Raw genomic sequence first — 18825 nt, 5'->3', positions numbered from 1 at the left:
ATGTATAGTCAGAAGCAGGTGTCTTCTAAGAGTAAGACCAAGCTAAGCTGCTAGAAAAATCTCATGCTATAAGTTTGTCTTAATTATACTAATTAGAAAAATCAAGCATTCCTAAATGCAAGTGAGACCATTGACTATTAAATATCCAAACACAAGGGAAAATACCAATTCTCAAATTTGACTAGCACTGTAGCACCTTCAAAGCAAGAGTTCCTTATAAATGCTAGTATATTGTGGTGTTCATCCCTGTAATGGGGTGACAGAGGTATAGGACACTGTTAATATTTCCCTAAAATGGATTTTCTTCTCTAGATTTGGAAATGTTCTTCAATCTTTGCCAAATCTTACATCAATTCATGTTTCCAGGTGACTATAAATCACCATGACAATGTCATGTCTGCTTCTCTCCTTATAAGCATTTATGGGCTCAGAAGACCAGTTCCCAAAAAAAGTTTTCCTAGGTGATTTCTGTTTAACATGGTGAACCTTTCTATCTATGAATTTTTCTTAGGTATTATGGCAAAGGTAAATTTTTAAAGATTTTATAAATGGAATCACAGAGGAAATTCACAATATAGATGAGAATAAAGGATATAATTTGACAAACAAATGTGAAAATTCACTTATAACATATATGCTTTCATATGAAGATGGTTTTAAAAAGTGACACATCAGGATAGTTTATACAGTACCTTGATGCACTCTTCCCTTAGCTGAAGATTTGAGATTTGACTGAATAAAACATTTATCTCTGAACCCAAGCGCTGGTAGGTAAGATTAAAGACAGAGAAGGAATGGAATGTATATAGCAGCAAACATCAGAGCAGATTGAGCAAGAGAAGTAGATTATTTAATTTTTAAATTAAATTAACATGGGGAAAATGTAAATATAATAAAACTAGAAAATTTAGTTAACAAATAAAAAGCCGCACAGTCACACAAAAAAGATGTTAAGAGTCTGTTAAATGAAATTTCAGCACCTGTTATAAATACTGTAAGCGCAATGAAATGGACAGCACAGCAGAAGGCGCCACTAAAAACATTATACCAAATGGAATAAGCTTTTGAAGATTTTCATTCAATAAGAAATAAATTTATATAACAAAACAAGGAATTTGGGGGGTTGTAAATGTAAGGAGCACATTGGCTGGAGTATTTACAGAGGCTGATAGGCAAATGCTTTGTATTGTACAACACATTTGTTCTTTGATCAAGTTCATCACACCAGTAAACAATGAAAGCTCTAGCAACCATTTGGAATAACTAAGGGCATGTTTTTGCAATAGAGCATTAAGCGTTGCCACACTATTTCTTCCTTCTCTTTTCATTTAGAATTTACATTTATTTTCCATAAGTACATAGATAGTTACGAGCAGCAAAAATTCACGATCCTGTGACAATACCCAATACCACTAACACTACAGCTTGTAATGATCAAAGTAATGACTTCTCCTAAAATCCCTACTTGCACTAAAATGATAGGCAGTATTAGAGATAATGCTTTTGTAATTTGAGTAATACGGTTTTTTTCTTTCTGACACACAGAAAGTGCTTCTTGACTATGACAAAACCAACCTGTTAATAAAAAAAAATGGTTGGCAGTAAGTTACGGTCATATCATTTTCGGAGCAAAGGAACTGCTCAAATCAATTAAGGGAAATGATTTTGTATTTATTCTGGAGTGTAGACTTTAGCAGTAGTATTATTAAGCTGTACATTGAAAAACTGCATAATATACGATATAATTTGACAAAAGAAAAATCATTAGAAGTGATTTTTCATTCTTGCTTCATCCTTTGGGGCAGGAAATGAAGGGCACTGGTGGCTTTAAGCCATCAGTGCCCAAAATAAGTCAGAAACCTAAGGGCTGTAGAGGCGCTGGCTGACGGCATACAGAGAACGAATGCTACGGCAAGACAGAACAAGGACCTGGGATGGCATGGCAAAGGCACAAGGCCTCCTGTGTGCTGGTGGAATATTCTGCTTTCTGCTGAGGTTTTGTGTTTTCCCACTGGAATCTGGAACACTAAGATGATTAGAATGAACCATTAGTGTTTCTTGATTCCAAGATACTGTTCCCTGAACATATCATACTTTCTTATGCTAGTCCCTTGTCTAAAATGATTTCTCCTGTTTTTTTCACCTGACAAACTCTTATTTATCCCTTAAGCTCCAGGTACAATGTTAACTCCACTGAGAGGCAATTTCTGACTGTTTCCCAACAGAGTTGTAGGGAGCTTTATTTGAACTCTTATCCCACTGCACTGTGACTACTTGCACATTCTTTTACTCTACTAGATTGTGTGCTTTCAAGGGAAGGGACCTGACCATGTTTATTGTTATATCCATCCTGATACATATCAAAAGCCTTGAACATAGGTACTCAAAATACTGGATGATTATTTTCTTTCTGCTAATCAATACATTAAGAGCTGAAAGACTTGTTAAATACAAAACATTAAACATCTCCCCAAATAGAGGCTCATAAATAAAAAATTGCCAAGTGTTTATCCAGTTAGCAGAAAACCAGCAATAAGAAAATGGTCTATCCTGTAATCCTATGTGGCAATCATGTTAAATCAAGGAATCACTTTTGCATTGGTGGTGGTGAGGTATACTGAGGTTTCCTGGTGACACTTCAATATCAAGTTCTTGTCCTGAGTATTCCACAGAGGCAAAGGACCTAGAGTAGTAGTTTCCAAACTACTGAATCTCCCTTAGTTGATGGTGAAATCGTTTTATTAGCTCAAACCAGCATTTTTTTTAAAAAAGTGAAACAGAACAGAATTGAAGTATTATGCGCACTGAATGTGGTATAGATGAACACTGTTTCATGAAACTTGTTTTCTTATACATTTATTTTGCATTGTGACTTAGCTCTACCTGAGTTGTGAAATAAAATGAGTATCTGTGTATACATACAGGATGCAAAATGTATTTCTTACTGTGAGCCATGATCAAAAAAGCTTTTCTATATGCCTAGACCTAGAGCATATAAGTTTATCTTCTTGCCTTAGGCCAGAGAGGAGCCACCAGGTTCAAGGCAATCAGATGCAAGTGCAGCGTTCTGAAAACAACAACCCAACAAAACAATGAAAACTAACATTTATTGAGCTTCTACTATGAGCCAGTTACTAAGTTAGGTGTTTTACATATATTACTTCATTTACTCCTTATAACTACCCTCAGGCTAGGTACTTATCTCCACTTAGATGAGGACACTGAGAATTAGAGAGGTTTCCTAACTTGTTTATTATCACATAGTAAGTAGTAGGGCTGGGTTTCAGTTTGAATGTAACTGAACCAAACTCTTAATCTATTGCAACCTGAAAAACTTTATAACCCAGGGCCATTCAGGCAAAGAGTGGCTAAGACAACAGCTTCAGGGAAGAAGTGATACAGTTCAGGCCCCCGTGGGAACATTGTGTTTTTCAGAGCATAAGTGTTCTCCAAGCACTGGTGTAGTTCCCTCTGATTTGTATAGACTCAGTAATCTATATAGGGGGTTATTTCAAGGATAAAATAACACATGTAGAAGAATTTAAAGGACCATGAAAATGTAAAAGATGAAAAATAAAAAAGCTGCCTCTATGTAGCTACTTCTCAACTACACCCTATTGTTATATTTTTGCATTTAAAAGGCAGCGCCAATTTCTCATGGCAATTTTCTACTCAAAGTAATTTATCCAATTTGTAAGAATATTCTCTCCCCATGGAGCTTGAAGCCATTTTAGTTTTGAACGAAAATAACGAAGAAAGGTGATGGAAAAGACAATGGTCAACCTATACTCTGGCTTGTCAGAGCGGGAAAGGCACACAAAGGAAATAACACAAGAAAAAAAGGCAGGACTAAGATTTTAAGACAATGAAAGGAATTAGAAACAGTGGGGATTCACAGAAGAGAAAGAAAGGAGAAGGTTAAGAAGAATTAAGAGATAGGCTTTTCTCACCCAGGGTAAATGAGGAGCTTCTGGAGAAGTAGTTCCTAGCTCTGTGGAAGAATGAAGAGACTCTGTAGTTGCCGGTAGGTACAAGGAAATACTACTTGTAGGGCATGAAAGTGTCTACACCTAGACTTGCTCTGGCCAATCTGAGCGTCTTCAGTCTGCCTCTCATGTGCATGACTAAGGAATCTTTTGAGACGTCCCAAATCTGCTCACCCATGTCCATTCTTGCTACTTTATGCGAGGAGGAATGACACAGGAAGGGACACAGGAAGCACCTATAAGGATCATAGAAGAAGTTGAAGGTGTCAGGAGACAGCCTCTGGGACCTTGGAAGATATGAGAAGCTTTGGAAATGAAGAGTTATGTGATAGGGTAAAAGAATGGGATTTGTGTTTCTGAATCCTAGCTTCAGATAAAAGAATGATGGGCACCTAGTTATGAACCAAGGAAAATCATTAAGTTCACAGTAATTTACGGCAGAAAATGTTTGGGAAGGATTTTGGAAACAATAATTACAGCTTCAGATACAGATAGAATGGGTCATAAACTAAATAGGAGATTTTTAACCCAAAGAGGTAAATAGCCTTCCAGGAATCTTTAAGAATAGCAAAGAATGGTCTCATGATTAGAATGTAACCATTAGTAAGGGTTCCTTTGGATAAAAGAAGCCATGAGACCGAGGCCAATACAGAGAGGAGAAACAATATTGTAGTTGAAACAACTGGGTAGAAATCCCTGAACCTTAGGTACCACCATAAAAGGAGAGGCAATTTTGTAGCTAAAATTTATATTAAAGGTCACCAAGGCCAAATGGAGGAATAGATGATGTGTTCCTGATGAAGTTTACAAAGGTAAAACACAAAAGCAGGGTGTGCCGTGGGAGGGCTTCAACTGACCAGACATCTGCTGGAAGTTGTGTTCTACTAAAAAGTAGAAGGGAAAAATTACTGACTTGTTTTGTTGACTTTTAGATGGTAAATAAATCAATAAGGGGAACTGCAACCTTGAAAGAAATTCTGACAAGAGAAAGAGCAGAAGTACCAGAACCTTAGAAGAGAAGCTTTGGAAATGAAGAGTTAAGTGATAGGGTAAAAGAATGGGATTTGTGTTTCTGAATCCTAGCTTCAAAAAGAAGAATTATGGGCACCTTAGAAGAAAGTCACCATGCCATCTTCTAGGTCAGAATCACCAAGAAAGCAATGATGAGAAGAAAGAAGTTTGTATCTTAAACTTTAAAACAACAGTCTCTTAAGAATTTAGAAAGTAGCTATATATGACTTTGTGGCCTGAAAAACTAACAAGGAACATGGCTCAAGGAGGTTGGAAGCTCTTAGATAATCCTGTGATCACAAAAACTTCTGATGATGAAGAGAATAAAAAAGTATCCAGAGAACCAATGTGACTGCCAGGAGATGTGCACAGTAATCCTGGTTTTCAAAAGTGAAAAAAGTGACTTTTTACAATAGAGCCTTTATGTTGATTCTGAACCAAATTCTAGAGTGGATTATTAATAAACCATTTATGAATACTCAGGAAAAAACCACTAATTCCTATGATAAGTCATGCCAAACTAAACTAGATGTTCTGTGACAGAGTTAACAAACAGAACGATTAAAAATATTAGATTAAAAAGATTGGCAGAAATTTAGAAATATGGGCCAGGTGAGAGTTTTAGTAGGAGAACTCATTGTTCTCTTTCTTCAGGGAGGCTTCTCTATTAAGTATATGCTGCAGGCCTTCGTTCTCAGCTCTGGCTTATTTGACTTTTTTTTTAAACAGTGATCAAACCTATGGATGAAAAGAGGCTTGGAAAAAACATTGAATACACTGGTAAATAGAATCAGGATCCAAAGGTCTAAAACAATAGTGTACATCCAAAAAGATGAAATTTTATAGGTATAGTGCATTTTATAGTACACTACATATATTATAACCAACCTTCAGTCCAAAAACCAACCCTCAAGGCCAGGATATTATTAAGAACAGCAGCACATGTGAAGCAGATGTAGGGAGTTTTAAATGATATTTATTTCAATATGGGTCAACCTAGAGATGGGGGCTGTCCCCCTATCTAATGTATTCTTAGACTGCCTGAATGCCTGGAGTACTAGGTTCAATTCCGTGAAGAGTTCACACAGTGACAAGGATGCTGAGTGGATTACAACCATTTGAACTGGGGATGTTTAGCTAATGAAAGAAGAGAGAAAACAGAACACTTCAAATCTGAAGAACTATAGTGTGGGAGAGTTGAGTTATTTTGTAACTTCAGAGGGCCAAACTAGGATTAATTTGTATAAGTGACATTGTGGTATATTTTTAGATCGGTATGAGAAAGAACTTTCTAACAAATAGAGCTGTTTAAAAATGCAAGAGGCTACTTTTGAGAAGAGTTTCCTATTGCTGGTGACGCTCAAGCATCACTTGGTATGATTTCAAGGGGATTCGGCATTGTATCAGAGTGAGAAGAAAGGCTTAGATTTTATTACTTCATTGTGAAGCAGTCGGACATTACAATTAAGATACCTAACCTGGAATTTCCTCTGAGAAGTCAAAGAATGTCACATAAACTTCCAGAGAACAAAGTGGACCTTTCTTTGGTGCTTAAAAAAAAGCAGATACTCAGCTTTTCTCCTCTAATTCCTCATGACAGCAGCTGAAACCCAGAAGAAAAAAGAGAACCCTGGGTATCATTCTATCTTCTCCAAACCAGTATTTCAGAGGTCAAGAGTAAAAACAACAAGAACAGGAGGCATAGCCCTTGGGTCTGGCATCGCTTCTCCCTAGCTGTTGAAACTTCTGTTTCTGCCCTACAAACCTGAAGCATCATGCAGTCCTCACAGGGCAGATCCATCATTCACACAAGCCCCCTTATTTCTTGATGCTTTAGAAGCTTATTAACATCTAATACGTTAGCAATTATTATACCTCTTGTCACCATACTAGTAATAAATTTGATCGTTCATTTGAAAAAGGTAATTAAGAACAATTTAAACCATAATTTGTTGATTTAAGGTATCCACTATCTAGAAAATTATGTTTTCTGCTTTTAAGCTCATACCAGTGCTGAGTTATAAAATCAGTCTTACTAACCTCCTTGAGCAAAGCTATTGGATGGGTTTACATCCAAATGTCCTGGCACTACCTGTTTAAGCACAGTGGACATTCTTGAAGTCCTCCTTTCAGTCCCTAAAGTCAGCCAAAAAGAAAAACAAAAACCATGTCGTTTGGGTTAACATTACTCAAATGACAAAGTTATCTTTATGTGTAGCACATCTAATTGCTGCCAAACGCTGTACTCTTTAAGTACCCAAGGCTTTATTAGAGATAACAAGGCAATGTTATTACTTCATCTGAGATAACACATTTGCAAGATTATAGGGAGTTAGGTTTGGCAAAAGCAATCAGAGAATTTAATGATAAATGAAGCAAAGCATGCATGGTGTTACTTTACAAGAAAAGCCACTCTCTGCTTATGTTGCGCTAATTCAAATAGCTGACTAAGCCAAGGAGACCAACTTCTCAAGTCACATGCTCCTGTGTCTAACACATTAGGGTTACCTCTACATGAACCCTTTGGGGTTCCATCACATGATAACTGAAACAGAATATTAGCACAAGTCTTAATGGCTTCATCCAAATCTAGTGAAAACAAACTATACTGATAATCATAAAATGCTGTAGAAATTTGCGGAATTTAGAACTTAAGCATGATAATTTTAACAACTATACATTTAGTAAACGTATGTTCAACTTATACATTCAACTACTTAACAATATTTTAGAGTCTACATAAAACAAAATTATAGAGGGACAAACCCAAAATGTTCCCCACCTCCTCTTCTTTTATTACTATTTTAAAAAGGAAATAATTGAATCTCAAAATCTGGTTACTATTTACTAGACATTAGTAGTGGTATCTTGATTCCTAAGTAAAAGGAGCTAAAGTTATAGCCCTACAGGGTAAAGCTTTAAGGGGTCATGTTGAAGTAATAGTGCAAATGACTGAAGAGACTAACCCTAGGAACAGATCTGACTGTTCATAGCTGTCCAAAAGAAAAGTATTATCAGATCTTACCAGGAGACAGAGCAAGTGCTGGCCTGACAGTAAGGGTGTTGTTGCCACTGAGTTTCTGATGGACAGAAACTGCACTCAGTAATGCTTGCAAGTATTTTTCTTGTTCTATGCTACTGGAGGATTCTAAAGATGATGTAGGAGCTGTAAAAGGAAAAGATATTGAATAAAATAAACTATAGTCATGTCAATAAAACAAGCTTATATACATACATATATTATTATTATTATTTTTGCTTAGTCTTTGTCTTTATAGTCTTTAGGCCACCACACCTAAATATAGAAACTAGACCTACACAAAGCCCCAATCTATTAAATGGCTAATCCTCCTATGATGCTAGTTTTACCATACCTACTTCTTGATTGCCTCATCTTCCTCCCAGAAGGAGCACAGGGTCTGGAAAATGAACATAGGGCTGTCCTTCCAAGCATAGGTGTACCTTCTTATTATACAACCACCTTAAAATGAACAATCTCCTAGATCTTCTCCCCTAATCATCCTGCTCATGCTACTGTTTGGGAGTAGAGGATGAAGGGGGTTCCCTTGGCATCCCAGAATGAGCAGAGGTGAGAATCTCCCAGTACCTAATATCTTTATTCTAATTCTGTTTCTCATGCCTAAAAGGAAACTGTGAGCTTGTAGGGGTTTGTTGATGGGGAGGGTGGAGGAACATGGGGAGAAGACAGGAGCAGCTACTGCTAGATTCCTTGGTGCTTTCAAAAGAGGGACAAAAAAGTATGCACAAATGGAAACAATTGTGAGAGCAATTCTGGCCTTTGTAGAGCAAAAGTGAATCACCAGGTTTGGTCCAAGGTACTTTAAAGAGGCATCAGAGATAGATTCATTAGAAGAACAATACATATTAACAAATTTTCTTGAAACTTGAACAGAAAATAGTTAACATTACTATATTTTATCAACTCCAAGATGCCATCAAGTTTAAAAGGCCCAGTTATTTATTGTACGAAGGAAAAAAAAAAAAAAAAAACCTGTCAATTGAACTATAACACAAAGCTTTCTTAGCATGATGCATCCCAATCTCAAAGATACTAAAGTGTGAAAAAATGTGAGTTCAAATATATAAAATATGGTAAATATGTAGTAGATTAAAAAATCAGAAACCAGTGGAATAAAATAGTTTCAAATTTTTCCAACTAAAAGCTTCAAAGATATGCTCATCAATGCTCCTAAAATCACTCCCTTGCTTTATGTGACTTACATATGCTTGTGTTCTATTATACCCACAATGTGGCTTGGAAGGATTCCGAAGGGAGGAAACAGTTAAACGCCAATTGCTCTCAATTACACCTGTGGTTAGACTCCAAGGGTGGGAAACAAAGAGCCCTGTATGTATTGCCCTCAGTCAGCTGACTGACCACAAACATTGGTCACTTTTCAGGAGGAAAATGGATGAGAATAAAGAAGAAATACCAAAAAGCACATGATTGTACCTGCTGAACCATAGAACTTGAGTTAACTCTTCTCCAAAAGGAAAAGAATGCAGACATCCCTAAATCTGATCTGATTTGGTGGTCGGTTGTTTAATTTTATTGAACATCTACTATGAGCTAAAAGTTATGAGAAAGATCAGCAAAACGTAGCTCCTGACTTCAAGACCTCAGGCATGGCGATATCAAAAATATCCCCAGAAAAAGAAACATTTACACTTAATATCTCTGTTTCTTAGGTTGGCCACTCCCTAGTTCCCCAAAATCTCTTTGCTTGAGAGCTCCTAAAGCAGCATTTTTGGTCACTAATTTGCTGATTTGCATGTGTGTCTGCATCTCGTACAAATGAGATTGGATATCTCATATCACATGGAACAGAATCCCAATTTCCTTCTGAAGCTATTAAGTGTATTTGGATGCTTCCCAGAAGGCAGAGAAAAGATTGGTATAATCTAGTTTCCATTGGTGGATACTTTGGTTTGCAGGAATGAAAAGGGCCAAAGATTTTATCATGTTAATTTTGATTAATATCCACACAAAGACAGACATATTAAGGAAGGTGTCAAATTCAAGGTAGAACCCCGCATGGCCAAAGTTTGGTTCTTGCTTAAACTGTACATGTTGTATGTAGCACAGTGGAAAAGTCTATGTGTAGAAAAGGCTTAATGAAATGGCACAATTCGCATTCCCTGATTTTACTTCATTTATTCTTAGGAATACTCTGAAGTGAAAGGATCTTACTCATGCTGTAGAGAAATGCTTACCTGCCTGAGGGGAGTTCTGAGATTTGAAAAGACCAACTACTCCCTTCCCATGGAATCCTCCAGATCGGAGGAGTAGGGTACTGCTTCTTGAGTTCTTCCAACATACAACAGGCAGACGATTATGTCGATAGCAGCGGGCCACTCTTGGTAAACTACTGTCCTGTACAGCTTGAGGTATGACTAGAAGGCCAGGATAGCTTTAGAGACATGGAAGCGAGCAAGGGAAGGATTTAACAGTGGGAGAAGGAGCATGGGATGGGGAAAAGAAGGGGAAAAGAGGGGAACAGAGAGGAAGAGAGACAGTATAAGAATATGAATATCAAAATACAACAGTAATATTTTATCACTTAGATACAAATTGGCTGAGGAATAAGACATCTATTTCAAACATGGAACTTAGTTTCAACTCCTTATCAGTTCTCTTCAGGATTGAGAAGAAAAGGCCTAGGGGGCGACAATAACTAACTCACCCACTGATTTGTAGTCTTTTTTTGAAATGTGCCCCTTTCAGTGATACTACAGACTTTTGATGAATAAGCTAAGCTTAGAAAAGAAAAATGTTATGTTATTAAAAAGCCTCTGTTCAACTGAATGATTTCCTTTACCTTATACTTTACTTTTCCTCAACTTGAAATAAAAATTGTAAGATTAGTGGATTATCGTTAACTTTATGAGTGACAAGTAAAATTGTCAACAACTCATTAGACAACTAGCTGCCAATGACAACAGAGAATAGAGTACACTATCATTAGACTGTCCGAGATGGTGAAAGGATTAAAACTCAAAACCAAATAATTTTTGGTATGAGAACAATATGTTTAAATGTCAAAATGAGTTTAAATATTTTATTAATACTATATGTTGATGTTTATTTAAAAAACAGATTAGCTCATAAAGTTACAGGATATGATATTGAGAAAATAAAAAGTAGACAAGAGTACCTTGTGTTATAGATTAGTAAGTGCAAGAAGATAGGTGGGTTACAGTCATTTTTCTCTTTTAGTTTATTTAGAAATATAACACTCAAGAGATTTCATATTTATAATCTGCCAATCTCTAATCCCTTATCTTGATATAAGCCAGTGCTCAGAGAGGGAGAGGAAATTCAGTTTATGGTCATGTAAATTATAAACGTCAACTACTTTAGTGAATGCCAAATAAACTTTCCATACTTAACCAACGATACTTGGAAGCATTCTGAAGCCCTGCACTTCAGAAAAATACAAGCTGTATTTTTCTAATACCACAACCTCTAATACCACAAATTGATGAGGAGATGGAGCTGTAGACATACTCATTCATAAAGACTGGAAAAGCAGTTCCATTATTAGGGCCCTCTATCACTAATTCCACCTTAATACAATATTTTTTTTCCCCACTTGCTTCTAGATGCAATGATTATGTGCATTAGATAAGGGAATAACATTTAATGGCTTCAGGAGCTGCTTCAGTACTTAGGACAGAATCAGTCCATTTCCCTCACCGCCCCACTGCAGTGGGCTGCCCCCTCCTCCTTCCACTAACATCAGCACCTCAGACCATTCTCTGATACACAGAGGGTCTAAGGCTCTCCTGTTCCCAGACATGGGCTGGATAGAGCAGTAGAGGCTATGTTCAGCACCGGTCTCACTCAGCGATGAAAGATACATCCATTCACCCTGCCACCCACCCTAACCTACTATCTAGAGTCTTCAGGTCAGGGATCCAGAGTAAGCCTGAACAGCTAGACTTGGGCTTCAGGAGCTGCTGTGGAAACTTGCCAATCAAAGAATAACATACATACAGACAAGCGCTCAAAACATAAAGGGATCATCACAAAAAGAAATCAAAGTCACTATCACCTAGGTTAAGAAATGGATCATTACCAATATCTAAGAAGATTCCCTCGTGTCTCCTCCCAATTCCTCCTTTCTCCTTAAAGTTTACTACTATATCCCAACTGCTAACAACACAGATCTGAGTTTTGTCTTGTTTTGAAATTTAGATGATAAGAATCAACACAATGTATTCTTTCATTCTGGCTTCTTTTGCTCCACATTATGTTTGTGAGATCCATCCATGCTATTGTATACAGCTGTAGATTGTTCATTTTCATTACTGCATAGCATTCCATTTTGTGATTGTACTACAATTTATTCTTCCATTTTTCTGTCGATAGACTTTGAGTGTTTTCCAGTTTTGGCTATTAAGAATAACGTTGCCATGAACATTCTTATAGATGGCTTTTGGGGGTGCATATGCATTTCTGTTGGAAATGCCACTCCTCCTAGGAGAGGAATTTGCTGGGTTATGGGGTATGAATATATTAAGTGTTAGTAGATGCTGCCAGACAATTTCCCAACGTGGTTCCACTTGCTCAACATCCTTACTAGCACCTTGAGCTGTCAGTCTTTTCAGTTTTAGCCATTCGGAAGGTCAAGGAGTTTTACTTCTCTTTCTAATGTGCTAAGAGTTCTTTTCTTAAAAACAACAAAAAAAGAAATAATGTATATTAAATTTTATAAAATGCTTTGCTGTATATAATGAAGCATTATATATTTTTCTTTCTTCTTCTGTTAATGTGATAAATTACACTGATTTATTTTCAAAAGATTAAGCCAGTTCTATATTCCAGTAATAAACTCCCCTTGATCAGAATGAATTATTCTGTGTGAAATGAACTTTTGTCACTGTCATTTGAAGTGTCTTTTTTTATCTCTAGTAATGCTTTTTATTTTAAAATATATTTTGAAGGCAAACACAAAAACAAAATCAACTTTAATATTAATATAGTGATAACAGCTTTTAAAGGTAGTTTTGCATGATATATTTTTCTATCCTTTTACTTTGAATGTTTTTGTGTTCTTAAAATTTAGCTATGTCCCTTAAAAGCAGAATAAAGCTTTTTTTTCTAAAAAAAAAAACATTCTGACAATCATTAATTTGAGCATTTAGTTCATTTACAACTAATGGGTTTAATTATATTAATTCAAATTTGAATTTAAACCTACCATCTTATTACTTGCTTTCCATTTGTCTCACCTTACTATGTTTCTTTTATCTCCTTTCTTGCCTTTTTAGAGATTTTAATTTTATTATTCCATTTGCTTCCTTCTAATAGCTTGATGAATATGTTATTTACACCACCACAAATGCTTTTTAATAAGTGTTCCAATAAGGAGTCTACTAAAATTTCTGACTGTTTCTGACTGCAATGATTATTGGGCCTGTCTTGTCACTGGCAGGCATAATATGATAGCAAGCTTCCCAAATACAGAACATCATAGTCGATGACACCACTTATACTTCTGTACAAAGAGAATTTAGTTAGAATGACAGGGAATATGAGGAAAATTACTGCATACTCAATAGCGTCCCAACTTTTCAGTACTTGTTTCTTGAGTTTCACGTTGATATTTGTAAATTTAAATCATCATTGAAGATGAGATGGCTATAATTCTTCAAGAATAAAGTAACAGTAAGATCACTTTCTAAATGCATACAAAATTTACAATTTAGAACAATTATTCTATTTAATCAAGGCAGGAAATGATAAATGCAAAGAAAACAACTTACTTGGAGATGAAAATGACTAAACTCGTGGATGGTGGAAATGTTGTTTTAAAAAATACATATTTACATTTAGTAAACCATAGGCTAGTGCTGTTTAAAAAACAGTTGAGAGATGAAAAGAGTAAAAAAAAAAAGAAAATGTGTTCATTTACATTCTATTCCCTAGAAAATATTCTAGTTAGACAGTTTAAGAAAACCCTGCCTATACCTGTGTCAACAAATTTCAGTCCTTGGGCCAAATACGGCCCTGCGCATTCACTCAGTTACTCTCTATGGCTGCTTTTGCAGTACAGCTGAGTAGTTATGATCAGGACTGTATAGCCTGCAAAACTGAAACTATTGACTCTCTGGCCTTTTACAGAAAAAGCTTGCGGACTTCTGGCCTACACCAGACTCTCATTTCTCTTACCTGCCTGGCAAAATCCTATTCTTACTCCAAGTTTTCTTCAGGCATGCTAGAACAGAGGCAAACTGGCAAGAGAAAGACAACCAAAGGGGTTTTCATGTCGGTAGCAAGAACTTTACTTTCTACTTTCTGCTGTCATATAGATACTGTTCTGAGATGTAATTGTACTTCTGAGAATTCCAGTGAGATGCCTGCTTGTGCTGCATAAAAAATACCCCTTAAACACACTTATATCCCTGGAGACTTTCTTTATATTTTCTGGCATATTTATCTGCCTTTGGGCTGTGGATACAAACAGTCCATTCGAGATAAAAATGAAAAAAAAGGAAATGGGGTCTCTTTTTTGGGCCAGTTAATAGACTCACCTCCGGCAGAGTGAATACATCCTGTTGGAGGCAGTGATTCGAAAATACTCTGGTTTTGAACGTGAAGAGCTGCCACTTATAGTTCCCAAACCTAAACGATGATAGTCTCTGAAACAAGCTTTTTCCACTAACTGTTCCATCGTAGACTTCTCTGAGGCCTTCAGAGTGGTACTTGCGGGGAGTTCACTATCATCTGAAACTGTGATGAGAGAAACAGGTTTTGAAGAAATGATGTAACTCAAAGTAGAGATTAAAAATTTCCTTTTGAAGAAGACCCCTTAACCCAGGGGAGGTTTATATTAGGGATACAGGTACTGTGTATATCACAAATTAAATCATGTAATTTCTATGAAGAATCATAGAAATTATATGAAGAATCATTCTACTCAAACATATATTAAAACAATAATGGAAGTCAGGAAATGAATTCTCAGGAGTTCAACTTAACTTAAATGTGAGAAATAATATCCTATACATAATTTCTAAAAATAATATAATTTTGAATTTATTACTCATATTTTTCTGTTTCAATCAGACTTGTTTTTTAATGACAAATTGTAGTGATTTCTATTTAGGGCAGTATAAAATTACTAAACCTAATATACTGGAGGCCAAACTGTCAGTAAAATTTACCTTTAATATGATCAATACAAAAATGTATCATCCAGGTTTCAGTTAACTTTTCAGAGCATAAGCTTTTTTTCTTGCAAATTTCCATATTAACGAGTAGTTCATTAGTGGGAAAAGAGCTTTCTTTTCTAAGAGAAGTATAAAGAAATTGTGCATTTTTCTTGGAAATATTTTTGTCAGATGATGTGGTTGGTATACGTGGGAAACTCCCTCATAGTTTTACAATCACAGGTTACAGAATCCTTTAAGATTGTAGATGTGGAAAGAATTTATCCAACAATCAAGCATTTTAGGGAGGGTTAAAAAAAACATTCCTAATTGGTACAGCATGTTCTAACTAAAAAATAAAAAAAAATATATTGCACATTAAAAACAGTCCTAATTTACTTTTCTATTTGTTTTTAAAGTGAGAGAAGTTAAATCAAGTTTTTAAAGTCTTCGGAAATGTACTCAAAGTACCAATGTCCAAGGGAAAGATGTGACTCTCTTAAACTAAAAAAGAAGATAAAAGAAAAAAAGAATAAAACCATCAGCTCATTCCTACAAATATAAGACCTTGTGTTTTTATATGTGAGCTTCATAATGCAATGCATTCAGGTTATCAGTTTTGTTTGGGATTTTTATTTTCAAAGGAGCAAAAACCATTATATAATTTGGTCTTTCTGGGAATAACCATCATAAAAAGATAGTTTTTGTTCCACTTTAGACTAGAAGAGTCAATAGTAACGGGTAGCAGTGATTCTTCTGTGGCTTTCCACATGTCTGGGAAGAGGCCAGGGCACCAAAATATGGTCATTTCAGTAATGTAATGGTGGGTCTTTGTCTCCAGAGGCAGGTTTCATACACACATTCTCAAAGGCATGCATGCAAACAGATAAAACCAAATAGGTTCTTTATTCTAGCTAACTAAAATGGATCAATCAATTACCCAGTGATATCTCTAGAGATTAGGTCTCTCTCTTTTTAAAAATGTTTTCTTTTTATTATTAATATTATTATTACTCATAGTAGTGGTAGTTATATAATCACTGATGATGATTCTAAGATCCTGAGCAGGAGAAGGGTGCAATGGTTTTCTGCCTGCTATTAGATCAGATATCCTCTAGCGCTAATTTCATAAGCATATTGAGTTAAGAATAGGAAACAGTCATTTAATTAGACACTTTGCTACTGCTTTTAGCCACTATTTTCCTAACTGAGAGGCATCTCAGTTTCCCAAATTCTGTTCTCTTAAATATTTAGCAGGTGTTTTTCTCTTATCATGTAAGAATTGCTTCACCTTCTGCCCCCCCGTCTTGATTAAGAGCACCTACAATGTTCTTACCCAAAACCCACATCTTCAAATACCATAAGAATTAAGGTACAGAAGACTACTCTATCCCTAAAATTCCCACGCAACAGGTTTCCTTCTTTCTCCCTTTAATGAGACTCATGTAAAAACGGATAATCAGCTGTATAGATTTAGTAAAAAGTAAAATTTAACAAAATCTTATCTGAACAAGGGAATATTTCGAAAACACATTTTTTTTTTTCCAGTTCGGAGAAGCTGGTAAATGCCTCATATATTCTGACAAGATCTAGGTTTTTATGAGTCAAGGTTTAAGTGCAACTTTATATCTTAGTCTCTTATTCCTATTCATATAAGAAAGAAATTTAATCATGAAGAAAAAATAGAGTTCTTATATACCTGATATGTCATCTTCTTCATTCCATCCAGGACGATTCACTCTCTCTTCCACAATTGTCCCTGTCCTCCTCTTCAATAAATACTGCCGCCCAATTGTCATTTTTCCTGCCCGTTTGGCACCTTTCACAATTGTTTTTGAGAAGGTGCTATAAGTCAACAAGCCAAAGAGAATGTCAATTTCATATGAAGATACCACTTATAATTTTTTGACATCTACATAGCTCAAGTTGTTTCTCTCCATTCTGTATTGTCCAGATCTTTATTAAGTCCTTTTTTAGATCAATTTTTATAGGTTTGCCCAGCTAATTTCCTATAAAATACCACTGTTATCAGGACACTGCTTTGGGAAAAAAGTCCAAGAACCTAATATGGGACATAGTCTACTTATCATCCCAAATCTAAACTCCTTGGTTGGGTTTTTGGTCAAGGATGCCCCAGCCCCACTGCCCTGGTTATCTATGCCACATGCCTCTACAGTACCCAGAAACCATGCTGGTGGAAGTACGCCTGCATGGAAAACTGGCCTGCTCCCTTCTCTACTGATCCAAATTCTCTTTTCTACTAGCACTTGGGCCTTTCTTTGAGATCATATGACAATTATAGTTGGCAACACCTTTATCTAGGTCTTAAATGTTTTGAGTATGTATGTGTAGTGTCATGCCACTAACTAGCAATAAACCTTTTAAGATATGGAGAAGAATAATATTATTTCCTTTTTGGGAGGAAAAAAACTAAGAAATCAGAAATTTGACTATCCCTTTGAGAATCAGCTACAATTAAAAGGATACTAGGATGCAAACCACTTGGACCTAAAAGTATTTTATTTATTCAAATAGTTTACCTTTTGTTGCTGATAGAAAATCTGGGGACGCAGAATTTACAACCCAGAGAACTAAACAAAGAACCTATGTCCTGACTAGTCAGATTGAGGGGAAAGTTTCAAGTAAGATTGTTTTTCATTATACTCTTCTCTACCACAAAGAACAGAATTCTATATTGTGACTTCTTGCCATTTGGTGAAAAGTGAAAAAAATTCCTTTAATGTCAAATAGTTTTATTGACCCTATCCAGAGTCATCTGAAATGTAAACCTCAAGGTTATGAAACATGTTTTAGATAATTGTTGGAAATATGAAATACTGATTTTTTTCTAAATTAAATCTATTGTAAGTCAATAAGGGTGTTACAAAATAAATTCAATGGGATTTAAAAATTTTTCTAAGTTACGTTTCTTGCCTCAGTTTCATATACTCAAGGCAATTCTAGGATGTTTCAAATTCTAAAATTGCTGTGTCACTGTTGTAGCTGGGTACAATAGGCTTGATACAAATATAGCTGCAAGTATGTACATACACACACACACACAAAGATTTCTGACAGTTTCTAAGCCTAAAAAGCCAGGCAAAGCTTTGCTTTTTCTACAGAAGGCAGGGATAATGAATATCTTAGGCTTCTCTGTGACTCCACAGTGCTAGGGCAAGAAGCTTGGCTCATTGTAAATGACCCAGGAAGCTGTTCATGCTCCTACTTGGATATTCATGGTCTCCTTTGTGTACCAGGTAACAGCGGTACAGGTGGCAAACTATGCAATTGAGAAATGACACATTATCTGGAACCTCAAATCCTCTATAATCACCAGACTAACTCACTTTCAGGCAAAGGAAAGGCATGTTTTCCAAAGTCTGCCATGTTTTCACTTGTATGTCATTTGTACTAGCAGATGCCAAAATTCCAGGCAATTAATGATGCAAATGAACTAAAATTTTAGTAACTATATTTTATCAATGATTTAAGAGAAATTAAAAATAATTGCTATTTTATAATAACTAAAATTGAAAAGTTTCAAAATAAATTCCCAAAACCTTTCATCAGGAAAAAAGGTCTCCTACTAAAGCAACAGGACAACTAAATGCAATGCCTGATCCTGGATCGGATCTTGGGACAGGAAAAAAAA

The 18825-nt window shown here is 35.8% G+C and overlaps 1 protein-coding gene across 2 annotated transcripts in view; it reads right to left on the bottom strand.

Annotated features, from left to right (window-relative positions):
- The window catches only part of SBF2 (SET binding factor 2), a 696898-nt gene that overhangs the window by 50481 nt on the left and 627592 nt on the right, over window positions 1–18825 (bottom strand). Inside the window, exons 25-29 of one of the 2 annotated variants that reach the window (XM_037839994.1) lie at window positions 16873–17018; window positions 14556–14754; window positions 10233–10429; window positions 8023–8163; window positions 7038–7133 (exon numbers count right to left, since the gene is read on the bottom strand). In XM_037839994.1, the coding sequence (XP_037695922.1) occupies window positions 7038–7133; window positions 8023–8163; window positions 10233–10429; window positions 14556–14754; window positions 16873–17018 (779 nt within the window). The remainder of the gene's footprint in view (window positions 1–7037; window positions 7134–8022; window positions 8164–10232; window positions 10430–14555; window positions 14755–16872; window positions 17019–18825) is intronic. The other variant, XM_037839995.1, reaches the window with a different exon arrangement.

Source organism: Choloepus didactylus, chromosome 6 (assembly GCF_015220235.1).
Source record: "Choloepus didactylus isolate mChoDid1 chromosome 6, mChoDid1.pri, whole genome shotgun sequence".
NCBI lineage: Eukaryota > Metazoa > Chordata > Mammalia > Pilosa > Megalonychidae > Choloepus > Choloepus didactylus.
The sequence above is the reverse complement of the archived record's forward strand: the minus strand, read 5'-3'. Positions and strand labels throughout refer to the sequence as shown.